Raw genomic sequence first — 22962 nt, 5'->3', positions numbered from 1 at the left:
CTTTTATGTTATATACATCATCATGTTGAAAGCGTTGCCTCAAACGGGTCCTGCAACGCGCGATTCAAATTTAACTGGACTTCAGTATAGATATCGGAAGCCATGTGGAAAATAAAAAATAAAAATCACGTACAAAAGTATTTTATTTTTTTAGTGTTTGCATGTGTAGATTATTATTCTTTTCAAAATTCAACAAACTGATATCTACAACCAAAAATGAAATATTGCTTCATCTTGTTATCATAGTACATGGAAGTTAAAATGGGCAAATTACACATTTGGTCGATCTGCTAAAGATGATTTATGATATCACAACGTATACACTAATTTGTATCAAAAATAAAATATGTATATCATGTAAAATATACATTTGTTGGTTATAATTTTGGTGGGACTGCTCTTTATGTCAATTTCTCAATTAGATTCTTGGAGGGGTCGTTTGTTTGGTGGGATGGAATAAATAACGACATCTCAAAGTAATTATTTTATTTCACATTCTATATGGGATTATGTATTCCATTATACTAAAATTGTGGGATAAAATAATTTTCATTTGTGTCAATTTGTGTGGTACACTGTGCTCTTTAATCTGTTCAAATTTTCGCTTTACCCTTAATTAAACAAGGCATGACCATATAAATGAACGAGAAGTGTTTTAAATTTTGTGTCAAGTTGAATATTGTCTTATAAACTCATTACCAAACGAAGGATAAAACAATCACATCAGATATCATAAAATTGAATCTATTATCTTTATCCCACTAATCAGACGATCGCGAGTAATTATGGGCTTTGGATTAACATAAGAATGTAATAGAGTCAAGAAGGAAGTTTGACAATGAAAATGAAAATTTTGGGTGAAAAAGTGAGCCACGATTTGCCATTCTTTTCTTGAAACGTGTGCATTTAGGACCAATCATATTTAGTTGACAAAGACATAGGAAGTATGATTTTTGACTTCACTTTTTTTAATTGATTTGTTGGTTTGTCCTTTCAAACAAGAAAATAAGCCAAACATGTCATATAAATATAACCTAGTCATTCATGGTTATTACTTACCCAATCCAAATTTCCTATTAAAGGATGATAATTATTTTCAACATATTTGATGTGAGCATAGAAAATAAGATTAATGGATATATAAGTAGCATCAAGGTCGTCACACCACATGATTAGAGGAGAGGGAAGAAAGAAATTAATTTCGCAAATTTTGTGTAGTAAAATGAATGTTAAAATATGTATATGTAATACGGAGTATTATAAAAGCTTGTCATTTATTATATACCCTTTTATATACTCATGCGTGAACACTACCTAGTCATAAGATAAAGATAACAACTTAATTTTTCACTTTTCCACCAAAATGGAGAATTAGTTAATATAATTACTTTAACTATAAAATTATTTCAACAAAATTAAAATTTAAATAAAGTGAATTGAAATATCGTCTAGGTATCAAATATCGACATTGACCCATCAATTTTTTTATTTATTTTTTATCAAACTGTTCGTGGGTCTTGTGGTTAAGGTGTCAACTTTTGTCCAAGACGAGAATCGCCATTAGAAGACTTGAATGATATTCATAAAGTCTGTCTTACAAAATCGAAGGGAGGACACATTTTTGCGTGGTTATTTGATTTCTTATATAGAAAAAAAAAATTGATAGTATTTCTCATAAACATATAAGGCATGTTTTGAACATAAAAACTCATCGATAAAAATTATAATAATATACTTGAAATTGAGTTAAATAATATGATATGAATCAATTTTTTATAATATAATATAATTACATGACTTATCCATTTTTTTTTTAATACAAGAGTTGCCTATTAAAAGTAGTGGTCTAAAACCAATATTTAATGAAAGACCTATAATGTCTTTCTTTTTTTCCATATTTATTTTTTGTAAGATATTTATCATTTGTTTGCAATACAATCTGTTAGATAATATTGTATCAAAGTTTATTTACTAATATGAAGATACGAGTGGTTTAGTTTAAATTTTTAAAATATTATCTAACATAAAAGCGTAGACAATTTCTTCTTAATTTATAATTTATATTAGGTAAGCGAAATTCTTGTCCTTTAAATAGTGACATTATTTAGAATTTTCTTTTTGTGTATTTCACTTATAAAACTTATACTACTAGTTATTATACTACTACTTACGTATTTAAAACTTTAAATATATATATATATATATATATATATTTTATTTTATTTTTTTGTTTTTTTTCCTCTAATGTATAAATCAAATATTTATATCACATTTATTATTCGTGCAGTTATAATTAGACAACAATATTGTAATTAACGAACGAATAAGTGATAACTAGTAAAATAAATTTTATCAGTGACATATACACCACATATAGTAAGATTATTCAATCAACACAAACAATAAAAGTAGGGACTTATAATTGTATAAAGCGAGAGAAAATTATATAAATGCATGCAAATACATATATATTCGTCCTATACACTTATAATTATACAATATAATTATTTCCCTGTCCAAGTCTCTTTTGTTTTTCTCGTTTTATACAAAATTAAAATTGTATATACTTTTTCTCTTTCTTGTTTTATACAATGCGATTCAATTGTACATTCACTGCACAAGTCTTTTTTTTGCCTTTCTCTCTTTTTCGTATTATACAATTCAAACTGTATATAATTTCTCTCTCTCTCGTCTTATACAAATCAATTTTGCCTTTCTTGCTTTCTCGTTTTATACAATTCAAATTGTATATAATTTATCTCTTTGTCGCTTTATACAATTTGTTTTAATTGTATATGTATAGTGAATTATACATATATAAGTTTAATATGAATCACAATTATGTAAAAATGCATTTATGCAAACTTTGTTATAACATACAAACATAAATTTTATATTTGTTATATGTAAAAGTTGTCCATAAAAATATCGATTCGTTAATTACAATAACTCTGATTAATTATAACTGCACGAATAATAAATGTGAGGTAGATATATGATTTATACATTAGAGCAAAAAGTGTTTTGACCAGTGGGTGGTGGTTATTTGATTCATAGGGCTTAAATTATTGGCATTGCCAACAACAAAATGAGTGGTCCTCTTGAAGCCATAGATGCCAATTTTTGCTTAATTAAATGAATAAGAAGATCTACTTTATAGGGACTATTTTACCAAAAAAATGTGGTTAATTTATGAGCACTACAAGTGCATATTACACCAATTAAATCATTTTAATTTATGTGATATTTTAGTTATCGAGAGTTGATTTAATTAATTTTTGAATTAGATTAGAATAATTTAATATTTTAAATATTGAAGATTATATAAAAGTTGCAATTCGTCTTGTCGATCTTGAGCCGGAGGAAGTATTTTCTTATCTAGTCATTGGTATTTGAAAAATCACTCGACCAATCAATTCATATTTGAATACACATGGGGTTCAATTAAAGTGAAAGCGTTTTAATAAAGGCTTTTTTATTTTTATTTTTAAGCTCGAACTCGAGATCTATATATGCTTAAATGTGGAGAAATCTCATTCATCCATCATAGTCCATATCCTCGATGTTTAAAAATCATTCACCCTCATCCCTAGTATTGACATTAAATCAATAGATACATGTATTTGCACATGCACAACTATTTAGCATTTTACGATAATAAGCATGCCCTCTTACTTCATTAATATCATATAACTATATAAATATTATATATATAATTCGATATAAATACCAAAGGTAGATAAATATTTATCAATATTACACTAAGGTAAATATTATCTAACCTTATACTGTACTATTGTTTTGCATAGAGAAAAATAATTGTTTTCAGAAAAAAAAAAAAAAGAAGAAAAGAGGCAACAATTTTGGTTTTTTCTTTGGGGACCCAAAAATATGCATACATAAAGTTCTTTTTTTCTTTGTAATGTTCATCTATGCCCAGACAGCTTCTCTACAAGTGCATGTTACATAAAAATTTGGTCTCAAATTTTGTACACAAAGTGAGTTCACTATTTTTCTTTTTACTAAAAAAATATATATTCAGAAATGAAAATTGTATTTCATTGTAATAACAATATTGACCATTATGGCAATAACAATATAGAATATAAAGTCTTGAAGGGCACGTAGAATCTATGTCCTAGATGTGGATGAAGATAGAGACTTTTCAAAGATTTCATTCGATGATATATTTCTCTTCTATTGTTCTTAGATGGATCTCTCACTCTTGATGAAGAAAAAGACTTTGATCGTTGAAAATATAATCAAATAATAAAAATATTTGTTTTTAAAAATAATTTAAGCTTTTAGATGAGTCACACACTTTAACACGACATCATAACAGACATATGTCATGAAATCAACTCTCATTTTAAAAAAAAATTTCTACGTGATTGATCGATAATTATATAATTCATTATAATTTTGATTTTTATTCAATTATGAATCATTTGATATGATATATAAGGTATATTAATTGGGGTATACCATCTCCTAATTTTAGGGCATTTTGTTCCCTTGGAATTCAAATTAGAATAAAATAATGTAATGGTATTATTGAATCTATGTTTGGCGGTATAATACTTTTTTTTTTCCATTGCTATATTTTCTTTACTGAACAAAAGCACCAATAGCATTAAGCAACTCTTATAAACCATTTTTTTTCACAATTTTCCTTCATAAACCTTCCTCAACTGTTCCTCTTCTTTGACTCTTCTAAGCCAAAAAAATCCATCGACTTGATTTTTACCTTCTTAAACTTCTTTAGCATTGATTCTTGATACTTTTCTCTTGCAGATTTGCTGTTTTTGTTTTTTTTTTTTTCAATTTTTTCTAGCAAAGTTCAAATTTTGCTGGCACTTTGTTCAATAGATGTTACTGTAAGACAAAGGGTTGGATTCAGATAGCCACCTTCAAGGCAAAGGTTTGGTCTTTTTTGGGTTTCTCTTGGTTGTACAAAGCATTTTTTGAGTTGGGTTTTAGGGGTTTATGTTTTTTTTTTTTATATGTTTTTATTTGCATACTTTGTGTCATTTCTGAATTGGGTGTTTGAATCAGCTGTTACTTTGCTTAAGTTTAGGGTTTTGGCTCTTAATACTAGGTTGTTGTCTGTTTGAATCCTTGTTAGGGATTTTATCAGAGTGGTGTTTGTATGATTAGTTGTGTGTTACCAAGTGATTTTTGAATAACCCCACAGTCTTGATTTTCTGGTAAAAGATAATCTTGATTGGAAAAATGGTAACTTTTGTGCTACTAGATTTGAGATCTTTGATAATTTCTACTACAACAACATACGCGGTGTATGGGGGGTAGAGTGTATCAGACCTAACTCTTATCTCGAGGAGGTAGAGATGCTGATAATGTCTTTTAGTACTATGTAATTTCTATCATGTCAAGCTGGAGGTCTTGTACTAGGCTCTTGCAATGTAGGTATCTTTATTTTTGCCTATTAGATGATGATTGAATTACTTTTAATGAAATGCAAATTGTTGTTTTGATTTCTTATCCCACCAGAGCTGCTTTCTGCAGTTCAGCTTTTGATTAAAGACTTTATGGATTCCTATTAAAGTCAAGCATTTGGTTGAAAAGGCTTAATCTTTTCTGTGAGTTAAAGTCATTCATTCTGTAGAAAAGTCTTAACCTTTTGTGGAGAACTTTTTGATGAGTTGATTCTTTTTTATAACCTTTTTCAGGATTCTTTGTTATGGTAATCTCATACATGTGATGGTTTGCTGATGCTACAGTTTGTTTGTATGAATTTTCACTTTTGGGGTCTCTGTAGGGTAAACATTCTGAGATTTTGAAGGAGCCAAAATACATGAGAAGTATAAATTTTCTAGGACAGTGTTTCTCTCTAGTGTTGCTCCTACAATGTAGAATCCAGATCTGGATAGGTTGTAAACAGTGGACAGAGAAAAAATGAGACTTTTTTTGAAGCCAATCTCTAGTATTCTCCAAATCAATTTTTCCATTTTCAACAGTATTAGCCCCTCCATTTTCTTAGTTCTTGCATTATTTGAAGATATTACAGCTTGAGCACTATACAATGCAAATGGGGTAATATCAGTATTTAAGTCAGTAGGTATGGAGTAGTTACCCTTGTCTCAAAAAAAAAGTCAGTAGGTATGGAGCACATACAATTTTGGGATGAGACTTTTTGGCGATACTCAGTTGTTACTTGAGGATTTAGAGCTTTATGAACAAAATAGACAAATAATATAAGCTAAATAACTCTTTTTAGAATATAATGGAAGTTGGGAAATCAGAAGAGATGAACATTTTATTGCGATAGGGTGGCAGGTCATGTTCCATGAACCTTAATGCTGCAAAGGCTGACCGGAGCACTAAGCATCCCATATTCACGCAGGGTCCGGGGAAGGACTGCCACTTAGGGGTGTGATGTAGGTACTAACTTGATGCAAGCATCAATGACTGATTTCACAGCTCGAACCCATGACCTATAGGCTATAGGTCACACAGAAACAACTATACCATTCCTCCAAGTCTCTCCTTAATGCTGCAGTACTTGATTAATAGTTCAAACTCCCAGAAAGTTGGAGTAGTCTATCGGTTGTGTACGAATTACCTTGGGGGATCACAATAGTGGTACCTATAGAGTCTGTTTTATATCTCCATCTGAATGCATTTTTCCAGCCATGACTTTGATATTCCTCGGTATATTGTATATGCATTAGTATGAAATAAGTTCTTATCTCAAGATCCTGAAAGAAGATTCTCCAAGGATCATTATATTATGCCCAAAAAGGGGATATTTCTGTGCAAGTAACATCAAATTCATTTACTATCCATAGCAATAGGTTAATTTCTATATTTTTATAGCTTGTTCCTTGTCTGGAATAGATTCTCTTTTTTCAGTTTAACCCAAAAATAAGTATCATGTATCAGTTTCAATCTAGGGAGTGGGAGTACAAAGGTTCTTTTTAGACTTGACACATGATCCTAAAATATATCAGTCTCTTTTATTGAAAATGATATTTTCTTTCTCAATTCTGAAACTTTATGCTAAAACTTTCAACCTTCAGTTCCACTCTGTTGTTGAACTCGTGTGATTTTTTGTATCTTCTTATTGATGGTACCTTTTATTCTCAGGTGATTAGTTTTCCAACTTTCCATATGCCTAATTATAGCAGTGCTATGTTGGAGCTTCATGGAGATATCTAATGTGCTTGGAGTTGAGCTAAAATGAAGACCACCAAGGTTGTTATTCTGTATTTCAGCGAGTTCCCTTTCTTGTAATCTGATCTTTCATTTCTTGCTGTTATATGTGCATTCTTTTGGCAATGCGGCCTATCATTTTTCTAATGGTATTGAAATGCTGCTAATTGGAAACAATATTATATAATGATGCACTCTACTAAATGGTTAGAGAATAATTATTTTTTCTAAAGTTCTGAAGTGCTTATGATTTTAAGTTAAAAATTATCTGTTGGATAGCTATTATTCATATATGGAATCTGTTTTCTTCTAATATATTACGAAAAAACTACAGCCAATCAAAGCAGAAAAAAAACTGCAGCCAAACAACACAGAAAAGAAACCATCAATTCAGGCTTCTCACGAGGCCCAAAATGACCAGCAGAACCATATAGCAGATACCCCTGTAGCTGATGCAGGTTCTGTTTCTGCATCAGGCAATGATAACAGAAAAGTTTCACGTGAAGATATTGAACTTGTAAGACAGTCTTTAAGTTCTTTATTATGCCTGGATATTATTCATTGGGAAGTTTTACCGGGGTCTTTTAACTTTATGATGACATATTTGTTGCAGGTCCAAAACTTGATTGAAAGGTGCTTGCAGTTGTATATGAATAAGGATGAAGTCGTAAAAACACTTCTGAATCGTGCAAGGATAGATCCTGGATTCACAACTCTAGGTAGGTACATGAGTTACTGATGAAGTTGCTTATGAATCTGTCTGCTTGCATTATATATGCTGTCTACTGTCTCACATGTATAGTTACACTATGACTATGGTTATTGGGTGGTCACTTTAGATCTTCAGTTTCTAACTTTAATATCTTTTCAAATTGTGTACAGTTTGGCAAAAATTAGAAGAAGAAAATGCAGATTTCTTTCGGGCCTACTACATTAGGCTTAAACTGAAGAAACAAATCGTCCTGTTCAATCATTTGCTTGAGCACCAGTATCATCTGATGAAATATCCAGTGCCTCCAAAAGTTCCGTTGGCTCCTATGCAGAATGGGATTAGTACCATGCCAGGTATCTTTATTTGTCGTATGAAGGTGAATATTACTGTATTGTGCTGCTTCAGGATTAGATTTGGAAATGTTGAGGTTGTCCAATCATCAACTACTGATCCTTTTCTATGTCTTCCTTTGCCATCTATTCGTTTTGTGAACATGTAGAAGATAGGTAACCCTCCAGTTGTAGTGGAGGGTCAACTGTACTAATCTTTATTAGCAAAGAAGCTTGTCTCTTCTGCATAATGTCTATTAAATGGTTTGGAATGGGAAAAGAAATTCGTGTTGGCTTATAACTTTATTTGGACAACGCCTGCATTCTTGAATGGACCAAATGGAGGCACTCTATGGAGGGGAAATGTAGAGAGTTATGCAATATGAGTCATCCTTATAAAAACAAAGTTTATACAACATAAATTATTAGAAAATATGTAGTTCAACTGGCCCTTTGCACTTGCTTTCTTCTGCTTCCTTTCTTCCTCAGTATTGAGTAACATGACTTTTCAAATTGGAATTAAGCTGTTTGAATAGCATGGGGATTAATATTATTTTCAGAACAGGTAAATGAGTCCTTTTTAGATTTATTAGCATTTTATTTAATGTCACTTGTTTCTGGTGCAGTCAACAACTTACCCATGGGATATCCCGTCCTGCAGCAACCTCCAGTTCCAGCTGCAGGTCAACCTCATCTTGATCCAATGGGCATGTCCAACTGCCACGTGGTTAATGGTGTGCCTGCACCAGGAAACTATCATCCGATGAGGATGAATTCAGGAAACGAGTGAGAATCTCTCTTTGTTTAGGATTTTAGGCCTCTTTGATTCTAAAATAGAAATTTATGAGCTATTTAATTTTTTTCCTGGTTAGCCAGATGGCTGTGGTACTTGTTTCAGTTGTTTGCTCAGCATCTTACTTGCCATGTGCTCAAAGAGTTGCCATTTGACTATTTCCAGTACATCTAATTCGCGGTTTCCCAGAGTTAGTAGGAACTGAAATTGCATTGATGTTTCATATTGGTTTAAAATGAGTGTAGATTAGGAAAAGATGTTGCTCTTATGTAAATATTTCAAACCTAGTACTTGTTTCTTGTTGTCCATGCGTTGTTTGTTAAGGAAATGAGGTTCATGTCTTCTTTTTAATGATGATTAAGTAAGCTGATTGTCGAAGTGAATATATCTTTGGGCTTCTGGGATGAAAAGATGTTTATATTTGTTGAAGGAGACGTGGCATGACAAATGACACTTTACACATTGTTCTCTGCTGACAGGATGGTGATTGATACCAGTGTGGCAGATGTAGCAGCAGCTGTTCCACCTGGCAATGCCATGTCATCTATGTCAGATATGGCTGTTAGCCCTACATCAGTAGCTTCCAGCGGCCATTTTCCCTTTACCGCTTCAGAGATTTCGGGTATGGGAGTTGACACCTCAGCCCTTGATGCTGCCTTTCCATCTGATGTAGCAAGTTCAGTGGGATTACAACTACCACCAGATAATGGTGTTGGTAATTCTAGGGATTCACTTAGATCTTTGGCTCAGATTCCTTGGAACTTTAGTCTTTCAGATCTAACAGCAGATCTGTCAAACTTGGGAGGTAAGTTAACTTATGCACAACTCAAACATTATCGCTGCTGATGAGCGAGATTCAGCATTCATTTGCAATGTGGTTCAACCCCCCTCCCACTCCTTTGGTACTTCCTTTGTTGTTACGAAGAGTGTTTGATTTGAGAACTTCATTATCGTCCTATTTGAAGTATTGCCAATGGGCACTTTTGACAAGTCATAATGTGAAGTTTGTAATAAAGTGAAAGAATTTTCCGTAAAAAAGTGAAATGGTCATGGCAAGAAAATCTGATCCGTTGGACTTATAGAATTACAGATAAAGTCCATCAGCCTAAAATGAGAAATTTACTTTGAAGGTCATTGTAGTTACTCCATTAAGCAGTCTTTCATGTTAATAGTCAACCACGGCAAACGGTAACATGTAATTTCAGAGGAAGCATGGTAAGTGTATACATATTTAGTGTACTTCTAAGCTCAGTAGGAACGTTTGTATGGGAAAAAATCATATTGTCTACAATTGAAACCTTATGATTGTTTTCAAGGATTATCACAGTTCTATCAAGGTTCTTGCTTTATCTCTAATAATGCAAAGATCTTTACTACTAGATGGTATTGACGATTTGAACTGTCTGGCCCTGGATATTTTATCTCTGAATTGGGCTTTCAGAAAACTTGTTGTAGTTTTTAGATTGGGGTGCCTCCTTCCACCTTAGAGCCAAAAATATCTTTAGAATTTCGGGGAAGTCGTCTTTCTTCATTTTTTAGGAAATGCTTATAGATTTCGGCTCAGCAGTAGAGCACCACTTGATATTTATTTCTAGTCAGTTGTGGACTTTGTTAGCCAAAACGAGATCCATTCGACAGGAAAATAGACTAGTCTATGGCGGACTGGCTAGAATGCTCTGTGCCCAGATAGATTTAGGTGGCCAGCCTGTGGGGATATACATTCATACTCGTCAAAAACCTTTATTTTCAAATAAGGACATACTTTTCAAGGACTTCTAGTATGGACTTGGTTGTTTGTTGTTATGTCGTGGTACTGATTGGCAAATCAGACTATGTGACTGCAAAAATGTTGCATCACAATATTCTTTTCCAGGCAACAAGGAGCAATGCTCTAAATACATTTACCGATGTTTCATGTATGATATGTCAACAACAACATACCTAGTGTAGTCCCACAAGTTGGGGTCTGGGAGGCTAGTGTGTATGTATACCTTACCAGTTACCCCTATTTTGCGAGCCTATCCCTGTTCTTTTTTCTTTCTTTTATTAATTTATTCCTTGTTTATCCTGGTTTTGATGTTCATTTTTACTCCAATATAATTACAGATCTAGGACCTCTTGTGAACTATCCGGGTTCTGCATATTTGCCGTCTGATTCAGATATTCTACTTGACTCGCCTGAGCAAGATGATATAGGTGAGAACTTTTACTTTCTTGCCCATCAAATGTTATGCTTTGAATCATAATCTGCAGAGATGTTCAAAGTATGTCAGCATTAAGCATCTCAACTTGTCTGTTGTTTTTAGCCGAAGTTGTTAGATGCAACGTTGATTTTGTGGCGTTTACAGCAACATACCCAGTGTAGTCCGACAAAGGTGGGTTTGGACTCTGGGTGGGTAAAGTGTACGCAGATCTTACCTTAAAGTGTAGAGGTTGTTTTTGATATAGACCCTCTTCTCAATGAAAATAGTCCAAAACAGTCCCAAATAAGAAGTAATGGGAGTACAAGAAACAAGTAATAACAAACATAGCAGATAGTAACAGAATGGTGACTACAACAACGCAATATGATAATCAAGGTACAAGAAAGAACAAATAGTTACAGAAATCGAAGGACAAGAAACTACATGAGCAATACTACAACTACGAATATGAACAAGACAACCCACTGCCTCTTACGAAAACTTTCAGAAACACAATGCCGTTTTCTTTTTACAAAATTTTCTTTTGTTTGTCATCTCACTTCTGATCTTTGTTCATGCATTCTGGCTTTCATCTGCTTTATTTCCCGTCAACATGGAATATTTACTTCTACATTGCAAGTTTCTGATTGGCTCATAAGTTAGATGCAAAACATTGATACATGTGACTTTCTGCATCTCCACACACTTCTCTCCGGGAATATCTGTTTTCTGTGAAATACAGTTCATTTGGTTATTATGACAGTGTCGTTGAAATGCAGACTAGAGTTCTTATGTTTGCTTGCATTAGCTTGATTTGGTCTTTTTGTTCTCCTTTTCTTTTCAGTAGAGGAGTTCTTTGTTGATGTTGAGGCCTCTCCAGAACCAACTGGTCCTCAATCAGATGAAGAGAAGCCATAGAGTTTCAACTGAGATATTAACGTCGCGTTGCATTTGAAGTCAGAACAAGTCTATTGTAAAATGGTTATAAAGCTGATGGATTGATGAGTTGAAAACATTTGAATCTACCCTTTGTTAGCTGTGCTAGATATAGCTATTAACCAAATTTAGAAAATACTTCACCTTTGGATTATTTTAGTGATCAGATCTTCATTTCATCAGTAGAAACAGGATATGTTAAAAGTGAAAATAGTCTATCAGAAAGGATTTTATCATCCATATTTTGTAGTTAATCAAAAAAGTTGCTATATTTGCTTTTGGATGATTGATAGTATATGTTTATGCAAAGTCTGATGTATTAAAATTCAACTTGGTAGGATCAAGGATGTCAATTACGAGTTTTATTGGTTTAATTAGTTAAAGATAACTAAGATTTGAAAATTATGAATCGGACTTCATCTTTAATAAGAGGTTTCAGTTTAATGCTTGAAAATAAAGTTGCTTATAGTGGGCAGCTTTGTTCTCCGAACTTCGAAGTATGACTTTCTAAGTCTAAATTAGTTGACCTCAAAACATGACTTTTTAGCTTAACTCTGAATTAGTTAGACCTCAAAACGATCTGAGAAGAGTTGAATCAACTTGATTTTATAAAATAATAAAAGATTGATATTATCAAATCTGTCAAGTGATTGGTCAAAATAATTTAATATCTTATTCAGAAGAATAAAATTGTGGAAAATAAGAATAGAATTCTATTTAAACTCTAACTTTAATTTAATTAGGAATCAAATAATTTTAATATAATTTTATTCGGTAATCAATTTAATTATAAATTAGAATAAAAGAAGATTAAAAATCAAATCGAATGATAAGCACTCTACTTAGTTTTAAGTCACATATAGCAAACAAAAAATTTATATTTGTATGTTATAGCAAACTTTGCATAATTGCGCTTCATAGCAAACATAAAACTGTATAATTCGCTATACATATACAAGTGTATAATTCGCTGTCCTAAATTGTATAATTCGCTGGCCTATTTCGCTGCAATTGTATAATTCGCTATCCTATTTCACTGCAATTGTATAATGCACAATTGTGTAATTCACTGCCTATTTCGTCTGCAATATTAAGTGTATAGCAAGAAGATATATGTTTTTCTCTCGCTTTATACAAAAACAGAAACACAATATATACACTTCTGTTGTATAAAGCTAGAGAAAATTGTATTTCACTGCAACTGTATAATTCACAATTGTATAATTCGTTGACCTTTTTCTCTTCAATATTTGAAGTAAAATATTTGTAAATTGTATAATTAAGTGTATAACAAGAAAATATATATTTTTGCATGTGTATATACAATTTTCTCTCGCTTTATACAAAACAGAATCAGAACTATACACTTCTGTGTATAAAGCGAGAGAGGCGAGCGAGATTTCTGGGAGAGAGACGCTGGCAAATTTTAGCTAACGTTTGCTATGGAGCATAATTAAATCAAACCCTAGTTATTCCATTTATTTTAGGTTATTAGTTTGCTATTATATACAATTTTCCCTAGTTTTAATTATTGAATGCCCATAATAATATTGATAACTAAATTGATAATTAAATATTAATAAATTAATAATATTTATTTTTGATTATATTAAAATATTGATTTACACTAATCACTGGTGGCTGAAAGTTAAATGGTAGTAGGTAGAAGGGTAACCGTAATAGTATATGTTTAGTGCAACAAATTCTCAGTCGACGAAAAGTAAAAGACGACTACAACCTTCGCCGGCGCCGGAATTTAGATTGAACTGAGAACATAACGGCCGGTAGGTATTCTGAAGCTTGTATGAGATCCTTTTTTCTAGTTCCAAAAATAGACCCATTCTTCAACTGATTCATAAATTTGTTTGATTTCTTATTAGCAAGTGAGGAAGATGGTGAAGGCAATCATAGCACCGTCGATGCTGTCATCGGACTTTGCTAATTTGGCCTCTGAAGCAGAGCGCATGCTCAATTGTGGTGCGGATTGGCTCCATATGGACATCATGGTAATTTTTGTTCCTTCCTCTTTCTAGCATTTGCTAAGTTATTTTTTTTTATCTTCATTATCAATTGTTTCATTGAAGTTAAAAAGAAAGATGTTAGTTTTTAGCAGAAAACTGTAGCTGCTTGAAGTTAGAAAGAAATATGTTAATGTTCGCTACAGAAAATTGTAGCGGCTTGTGAGCTCTTGTTTTTACCATCTTTTGGTTGAAATTTAAGGAACAGATCTTTAAAGTTTTAATGCAAGTTGTTATTAGCATTGCGTGAATAGAGTGACGCAAATTAGCAATACAGAGGATTCATGGAGCTCTGCATTGTAATACGAGAGTGATGCGTAGTTGATTGGTTGGTAGTTTTTTGTTTTTCTGAGAATTGTGGTGTATGGGCCAGCTTTCGCATATCTCGATTAATTTTCTGCGACGTACCTATCACCTCCCACCAGCAACAGGTACCGGGTGATTTTGTCCACCAAGGCTAGGATGGATAGGATAGTGTGTTGTTATTAGCTAGGTCTTTAAAGGCAATTGTTATGCAGAACAATGTAATCTCCTATGTAGTTGAGTATCATGAAAACAAAGTGGAAACATTGTATTGAGAAGCTGATGTGAAGAATTTGCCAAACTATTGAATTCTTGCATTACTTTCCCCTTCAGTTTTCAACAAGTAATAGGCAAACTATAAGCTATGTGACATATTTGGAGTGTCTAATGAAGACTGAGAGAATCAGCTTCAATGACGACATTTTATACTTTGGGACCTTCTTGGTCCATTTAATGAAATGTCTTTTGCTTATCAAGAAAGAGACCATATAGTTACTAGTAACTATAATGACAGTAAGAAGGCTTATTGTACTTAAAAAATTAGAAGATAATATTGCACTTTACAAGTAAAGGTTAAATAGGTTTCTGATAACATCTGGACTTCCATTTTTAAATAATATAGTGGTTACCTTATTTATTTAGGTACAGTTCCATCTCTGAGGCTGTACATATCATGTGAAATTATCCCCTCCAGGATAAACTAGGTAGTTGTGCCAGTTCCTCTTGTTTGCTGTAACCCTATAGCACAATGAACTAACTAAATTGAGCTTAACCTCCTCAAGCTGGAATATTGATTGGTCTAGAATTGAGAATCCTATGCCAAGTGTGCTTCATCTGCTTCTTCTTAGATTGTGTTATAAGTGATACCTTCAGTCTTCTCTTCTTTAGCTCAATTGGTTTGGATATAAAGTGCTGTTGAAGTTGTTCCTTTAGTCACTTCATTCATCAATCATTAGCAGTTACTGAATGTTGTATTTGTGCATTGCAGGACGGGTAGGTCAGTTAGTCAGGTCAAGCTCTGGTTGTATCCATGTTAAAATGATGGGTGGATAGTTGAATAAAAATTCTGCTCGTTGGATTTTTTTCAGATTTCTAAACACAAAAGGCACTGTAATACTCTTTTTTTCCCACTTGTCTGTTTTGCAGTCACTTTGTCCCAAACCTTACCCTCGGTGCTCCAATTATCGAGAGTCTGAGAAAGCATACAAAGTATGGTTTAATGATTTCTTAATGATTTCTCTCTTTCAACTTGATTTTTCTTGTCCATAATTTATTTATCGTACAATGAAGTTGTTCTAAATTTCTACAGGGCATATCTGGACTGCCACCTAATGGTCACCAACCCCCTTGATTATGTGGAACCGCTTGGCAAAGCTGGTGCCTCAGGCTTTACGTTCCATATTGAGGCATCTAGAGGTGTGGTTTACTTTGCGCTCTAGATCCATGAAGTATTTGAGGGACAGTCACTTTTTAGCGTTTGTAAGCTAATGTTAATATCTGTTCACTAGAATGTGATTTAGATAGATTGACTGATGTAGGGAAATGATGGGACTAGGGTATAAACTATGAGTAGTTAGTCGAAAAGGTTCAATAAAGAGGCTAACTGCATGTCAGTGTATTAATTAGTGGTGGTGGAACATTGTTGCATAAATATTGCTTTGTGCCCTAAGTACATTGAGTTGTTTTACTCTGTTTGTTGTGGAACAATTTGATTTGCTAATTGTTTTACTAGTTTAATGCAACCAAGACTGGAAAATGGTTTCCAGTAAAATATTTTGTACTCACACCTAAAAGATCCTTGATTTCTGCTGTCTTTGTTATCACAACTTTCATTTCTGTTACAAAGAAGGTATTAATCTTTGCAGATAATTGGCAAGAGCTTGTTCAACGGATAAAGTCTAAGGGCATGAAACCTGGGGTTTCTTTGAAGCCTGGTACACCAATTGAAGAAGTGTACCCACTGGTAGTTATTCATTATCACATTTTATTAGTTTTATTAGCGAAAGGGTCAAGAATATAACAGAGTTTTGAAAAGGAAATCACTTGTTGCTATTGCTGTTAGTGAAACAAGAACAAATTTAATGATATCTTCAAAATACCTGTCATGATACACCAGTTTGCATGTATATTTTACAGCTTGATGGTGAAAACGCTATCGAACTGGTCCTTGTTATGACTGTTGAGCCTGGTTTTGGTGGACAAAAGTTTATGCCAGAGATGATGGATAAGGTGAGAAAACAATTTGGCATTCTCAAAATTGGAGATCATTCATCATTTTCTGCATAATAACTTAAAGAGCCTCTCTTTCAATTTTTAGGTACACACTCTCAGAAAAAAGTATCCATCACTTGATATAGAGGTGAGCTTTTGTTTCTTGATGGTTTAATTCTAGTTTTTGGATATCCTGACATTTTCTCACAGACCATTCCCTCGTGCATTTTCCATTTCTTGAGTTATCATGTAGTCAAGTCGTACTGGGTTTGTGCTTAATCATCCGTATGAACTTTTGTGATACAGGTGGATGGTGGTCTAGGACCTTCAACCATTGAGGCAGCAACATCAGCTGGAGCAAACTGCATAGTTGCAGGAAGTTCAGTATTTGGAGCTCCAGATCCAGCACAAGTCATAACTTTGCTGCGAGGCAGTGTGGAGGAAGCTCAGAAAAGGAGTTGATTCCAGAAGAGGCAAGATCTCGTGTTGTATTTTAACAACTATTACCTTATTTATAATTTCCGCGGAATCAATATCTCCAGATGCCTGCACTTGTTGAGTTATCCAAGTTCTATTTGTTGAATAAGGTTAAAACATGTATTTATCATATCATCTTGAAACTTCAACACATATTGAGTTATCTAAGTTGTATTTTTGAATAATGTGAAATATCTGGTGCTGGATTTAGTTGAAGTCCATGAGACTGGATGTCACGTTTCCAAAATTTAAACTAAGAAATGTTGCTGTTATGTTTTACTCGATTGAACATATAAACATATAACATGATCACTAGAAAATAGGGGTACTTGCTTTTGAATATTATTAAATGTGTAAGGTGGTAGTCGGATATGATTTGAACATTTCTTGAAAAGTCGAAATCTTAATTTTCTATTATATGAGTATATGTTAGTTAAAGTCGAATGAACTCTATTTACCAATTTAATATACTAAAAAACAGAAATTGAACTTAAGAAAAACCGAATCCTAACGAATTAATTTGCTATGGCAATGTCATGGATTAATATTTTCAAAAATAAAAAATTATAAGTTGTGAATTCGAAGTTTTCAATACCGCACAATGCTCACCCCTACTGAATATATGGTCTAATATTGTATTTACACTAATATATAATTTAAATAATTTTTATTAGCCTCCCCTTCGTCTTAATTTATGTGAGACAATTTGACTAAATGTGAATTATTAAAATGAAAGAAATACTTTTAAATCTAATATCTTTGTATGATGATGTTAAAATGAATTTTTAAAAATTGATTTGATTTTAAATGTAGAAAGATGTGTTAAGCACAAATTGTGACAAAGAGAGCTAAGATATTGTTTTTATCCCTTAAATTTTATCACTTAGTTTTAGTTACAATTGATTGGATTTTTAGAAACAGATAATTATTTTATAAAAAGATTCTGTAGTATAAAACTTTGATACTGGTTAATATAAAGTTATTCTAATTTAATAAAGAGAATAAATTAAAGTAAATATTTAAGGAATCCCATAGTGTAATTCAATAATTACATTTTGTCCCGATAAAATTAGTATTTACAAAAAATCCCTTAAATTTGTTGTTACGTGATACTTTAGACTCTAGTGATACATGGTAAGTTTAAACTGTTGAGAAAAAAATGGGGAAAAAACGGTACAATTAATTAATGTTGTTACTAAAACAGCTTAATTTAAGGTAATAGATCATTAATCACCATAAAATCAGCATGTAATTGGATAACATTTTCCCCTATGTATAAGGTAACAGATCATTAAACATTTGGATAACATTCTTCCCTATATATTTTTCAAAGTCCTTTAGGAAATTGTTGTTAAAATTGACAGCAAACCTTATGGGATGTGTTGGTATCTTTTTAATCTTGTACTTCAGTGGCTGCAATTTGAAAATAAAACAGCAAATTATAACGATATTGAAATATAAATACTAAATAAAACAACTAATAACTTACTGATACATGGTTTCAGTTTTCAGAAATTATACTACATGAAAAACATGTGATACATGTCTACTACATGTATCAGTGAATTAACTAAAACATTATAACATGTGATACATATCTAATACATGTATCAGAAACATCGACTAAACAATATACACACTGATTCTATATGTATCATCAAGTACAATGGATGACACATTTATTAAACTTAGTGAATGATACATTATAACAATTTTCAAAACATGTATCAGTACATCAACTAAACAACTAATACCTTACTGATTTATGAAAGTGAATATTATATATATATATATATATATATATATATATATATATATATATATATATATATACACATACATACACACATCATTTGAACCTTTTGTAAGGTGACCGTTCATTTTCATCTGCTTGCCTCCAAGAACAAGAAGATTACCAAATTCATCTGCTTTTTGGTTGTTCGTTTAATCTTTCCTCTGATTGGAATTTGTTTCTTCGGTAACTGAACTTGGGGGTTTAGGATTTTTATTTTTGGGAGTTGTTAAGCATGTGGGTTTACGTTGAAGTTGCAATGGCTGAGTAAGTAATCTTTAAGAGAAGGAAGATGATTATGGAAAAAAAAAGAACTGAAACTTGATGGAGTAAGAACAAAACGGGAGAAGTTAAGAGAAGTTGTCCTGATTTTTGAAATTTCAAAATTTTTGAATTTTGAAATTCAAAATTTCAAAATTGGGTCTTTTATTTAAAATTAATAATTCAAAATAAAAAAACTGATTTAAAAGGTTGAGTGTTTAAATGGAGAAAATTCAAAATTCAAAAACTGATTTAAAAGGTTGAGTGTTTTAATGGAGAAAAAATAGGCATTAAAATGAATAATTGTGTATTATAGGAGAGAGAATGTAATGTATCTATAAACTTACACTAAAATTAAAAAAAAAGGAATTATGTAATATTTAAAAAAAGAAGGGAAAATTAGAGAATAGAAACTTATAGTTGTGTATTTAAGTTATTTTTCCTAAATTAAAAAAAATAGGAAGTTATGTAATTCCCTATTTGGGCCAATAGTATCATCCACTACACATTTTGGGCCCAAAAATTTTCAACCCAAATTTAAGTTGGGCTTTAAGAGACAACACACATATATATATGCAGCCGCGCTTCTTTATCAAAAAAAACCCTAGTGTCTCTCTAACCCTAGCAGATTTCTCAATTCATTTCAGCAGGTCGCCGATTGAGGACGGCGCCGTCAACCGGTAAACATGGTGCACGTTTCCTTTTACCGCAACTGTAAGGTTCCTTGATCTCAGTGTACATTTCATATGAATGATTATGTTCGATGTTTGCATGGATTTATGTTAGTTTGCTTAGATTAGTAAAAATGTGGAGAATTTACAGTGTTAGCAACCTCCAGCTTATCTTGAAAAGTAAATTATTTGAGTATTGGGATGATACGGATCCATATGGAACGGAATCGACTGAATGAATTAGTATGATTGAGGCTTAGCATGATCTGTTGATGTTTTTGTTATATTATAATAGTTACTTTTTGATGTAAGATAATGCAGTATTAGTACTGTCGCCTGATTATGCCTATTGAATTGTTCCATCTAAAATTAGATGGTTGTTAGTATTACTCTGAGCTGAGATATAGTGGCCTAGTTGTTCTGTCTCAGTTTTGACCTTTAGGTTGTATATGATGGTATTTTCAACTTAAGTGAGAGTTGCCACAATTAAAGTTCATTTTTTTGTCAGAGAATTCTCTAAAAGCTAATATAGGTTCTTCTTTCAATTTAAATTGAGCTGCAACTGTGTTAAAAGTCTCCTTAAAATCTACAGCCTAGTTAGGACAATTTGATGGGGTACTTTTTTGTTTTGGGGATTGGTTCAGAATTTACCATGTCACTAAAGTAGATATGGTTTTAAGTCTTTGTTTATTTGCTATTCTGGTGTGATAATCAGATGGGAAGACCTTTAAGAAGCCTCGCCGTCCTTATGAGAAGGAGAGGTTGGATGCAGAGTTGAAGCTTGTTGGAGAGTATGGACTGAGGTGCAAGAGGGAGTTGTGGAGAGTTCAGTATGCTTTGAGCCGTATCAGGAATGCTGCAAGAATGCTTCTGACCCTTGATGAGAAAGACCCACGTCGTATTTTTGAAGGTGAAGCTCTTTTGAGGAGGATGAACAGGTATGGGCTGTTGGACGAGAGCCAGAACAAGCTTGATTACGTCTTGGCACTCACTGTTGAGAACTTCCTCGAACGTCGTCTGCAAACACTTGTCTTCAAGACTGGCATGGCCAAGTCAATCCACCATGCGAGAGTGCTCATCAGGCAAAGGCACATCAGGTAAAAACAGTTTGTTTCCATCACATATTGCAAATAGTTAAGCTGTTTTTACCCCTTCTTTTGGGTGGTTCTGTGAAAGTAGATGATAACATTTGTAACTGAATCCCTCAAGTGTAATAAGGGGAATATTGGGAGGTGCTTGTCATTTTTTCCTGTCCTGTATAGTTTTATTGAAAGAACTATAACACTTGCATCTAGTTTAGGATATAAATGTTTTTAAGGTTTAGAAGGTGTCTTTGTTCCCCTTTAAGGTTTAGAAGGTGTCTTTGTTCCCCCCAAATATCCCCCAACAATAATATAGGAATTCTTACTACAAATTGCTGAATAAGATTATATGTTTCTTTAAGCAAGTTATTGTATGATTTATTCTCTCTGAACCTACAAAGATGAGTGATGTTGGCACAGTGAATTCTTCTTGGTGTATTCTCGAATAACTTTGATGTATTAAATTGCAACTAGGTTTTCACTTTTTGTGGAATATGTATAACCATTTCATTTATTATCATTCCTTTTATATGTTAATAGAGATGTATTTTAGCGTGCTCTGAATTGCAAGGTTTCTAGGAGCCAAATGCTTATTTCGCGTGTATACACGTGATTTTCTTGCATTGGGGTAAGTCTGGTGTTGTTGGATTACAAGATCTTTGGTGGTTGTGTTCTTAGCCGTACATAGTAGATCTTGTTCTGTTGTAATCATGTGTAGTAGGGGGTTCTTGTTTTTTCTCCCTCCGTATAGTGGATACCTCGCGGAAGTACCTTCTGGTTATTTTTTTTCTGTCCTAATGTTGGATACTTATTTTGAGGTACCTTTAAGCACTTATTTTTTTGTTTACTTGTGTGCATTTCAATGAAGCTAAACAGACTGAACATTAACTGAATTGCAGGGTTGGAAGGCAAGTCGTGAATGTTGCTTCATTCATGGTGAGAGTCGACTCTCAGAAGCACATTGATTTCTCTCTAACCAGTCCTTTTGGTGGTGGGCGTCCAGGAAGAGTGAAGCGAAAGAACCAAAAGTCTGCTGCCAAGAAGGCTGCTGGCGGTGATGGTGATGAGGATGATGAAGAATGAGCTTTTGAGCAAGAATTTAAAGAAGAAGTGTGGCGACGGAATCGTTCATTTTTGAAGTTTTTAGTTACCTATGTAGTGCTTCCTTACATTCCTTTCTTCAATATTTTGATATCTTCATATGTTAGAAAGAAATGTTCTTAGCGGAGATTGTGAGAATGTTTTTATGTTTGGATTTTGCACTCATCTTAGAGTTTCAACAAAATGTTTTGAACAAGATTACCTCTTATTTTATGAGATAGAAGCAAGTTATTTACTCGCTTCAATCTTTTTCCTTAGACTGAAAATTTGTCTGCTTTTCTTCAACTAGACATGAATACAAATGGTGGTAAAGAGGGATTGTTTCCAAAAGATTTTTAGCTGTAGTTCAACAAATCACTGTTTAAAGGAAGAGACAGTGAAATGAATATGATAACAAATAAATAACAAGGAAATATTATTGATTAATAATAATATTAAAAGGTGAATAAAAAACTATTACTATGGCAAATATTACTATATTATCTACAAATATATTATTCCAATATGTGTTCTTTATGCCCCTGTTAATTGGGTTTACCTTGTTAGTATTTGTAGTAAATGAGAATTGAAAAAATGGTCAGTTTTGGCTGTCAGAGTTAACTGGCTCTATAGCAAAGTTTTAAGTGATGTTTATGAAAAATTTGCAAAATAACGTCAGAATTTAAAATCAACAAAAAAGATGATGAACCATAAGCACACAAAAATCGACAAAATGAAAAGTTTATCTGCTCTGGAACTCATTTGACCTTGAAAATGGGTCATTTTGACCGTCAAGGCCAACTGACTATATAACTAACGTCTTAACGGGTACAAAATTTTTTGGCAAAAGTAATATCGGATTGCTGGATCACCAAAAATCATGGATTATAACACATGAAAGTCGGTAAAATGGGGGTCAACCTGCTCCGAGGTTCATTTAA

The 22962-nt window shown here is 32.7% G+C and overlaps 3 protein-coding genes across 4 annotated transcripts; all 3 read left to right on the top strand.

Moving 5' to 3' along the window:
• Positions 1-4529: 4529 nt before the first annotated feature.
• LOC101262308 (uncharacterized) lies at positions 4530-12412 on the top strand. Of its 2 annotated transcripts, none has more exons than XM_010322377.4 (9): positions 4530-4921; positions 7108-7215; positions 7508-7690; positions 7787-7892; positions 8056-8238; positions 8841-9000; positions 9487-9812; positions 11114-11203; positions 12038-12412. In XM_010322377.4, exons 2-9 carry the CDS (start codon positions 7201-7203, stop codon positions 12106-12108), a joined length of 1134 nt encoding a protein of 377 aa, XP_010320679.1. In that variant the 5' UTR covers positions 4530-4921; positions 7108-7200; the 3' UTR covers positions 12109-12412. The 2 variants fall into 2 exon arrangements, with proteins under 2 accessions (XP_010320679.1, XP_004238786.1); XM_004238738.5 differs by having other exon boundaries at positions 12035-12412.
• A 1348-nt stretch (positions 12413-13760) lies between these two features.
• Positions 13761-17351, top strand: LOC101262009 (ribulose-phosphate 3-epimerase, cytoplasmic isoform). Its single transcript, XM_010322376.4, has 9 exons — positions 13761-13910; positions 14007-14132; positions 15436-15440; positions 15594-15656; positions 15757-15863; positions 16313-16410; positions 16584-16676; positions 16765-16806; positions 16965-17351. The coding sequence occupies exons 2-9, from the start codon at positions 14019-14021 to the stop codon at positions 17118-17120; spliced, it is 678 nt and encodes a 225-aa protein (XP_010320678.1). The 5' UTR covers positions 13761-13910; positions 14007-14018; the 3' UTR covers positions 17121-17351.
• Positions 17352-19748: 2397 nt separating this feature from the next.
• Positions 19749-22308, top strand: LOC101261708 (small ribosomal subunit protein uS4y). Its single transcript, XM_004238736.5, has 3 exons — positions 19749-19902; positions 20575-20956; positions 21841-22308. Exons 1-3 carry the CDS (start codon positions 19875-19877, stop codon positions 22022-22024), a joined length of 594 nt encoding a protein of 197 aa, XP_004238784.1. The 5' UTR covers positions 19749-19874; the 3' UTR covers positions 22025-22308.
• The last annotated feature ends 654 nt before the right edge of the window (positions 22309-22962 follow it).

The sequence above is a fragment of the Solanum lycopersicum genome, chromosome 5, assembly GCF_036512215.1.
Source record: "Solanum lycopersicum chromosome 5, SLM_r2.1".
NCBI lineage: Eukaryota > Viridiplantae > Streptophyta > Magnoliopsida > Solanales > Solanaceae > Solanum > Solanum lycopersicum.
The sequence above is the reverse complement of the archived record's forward strand: the minus strand, read 5'-3'. Positions and strand labels throughout refer to the sequence as shown.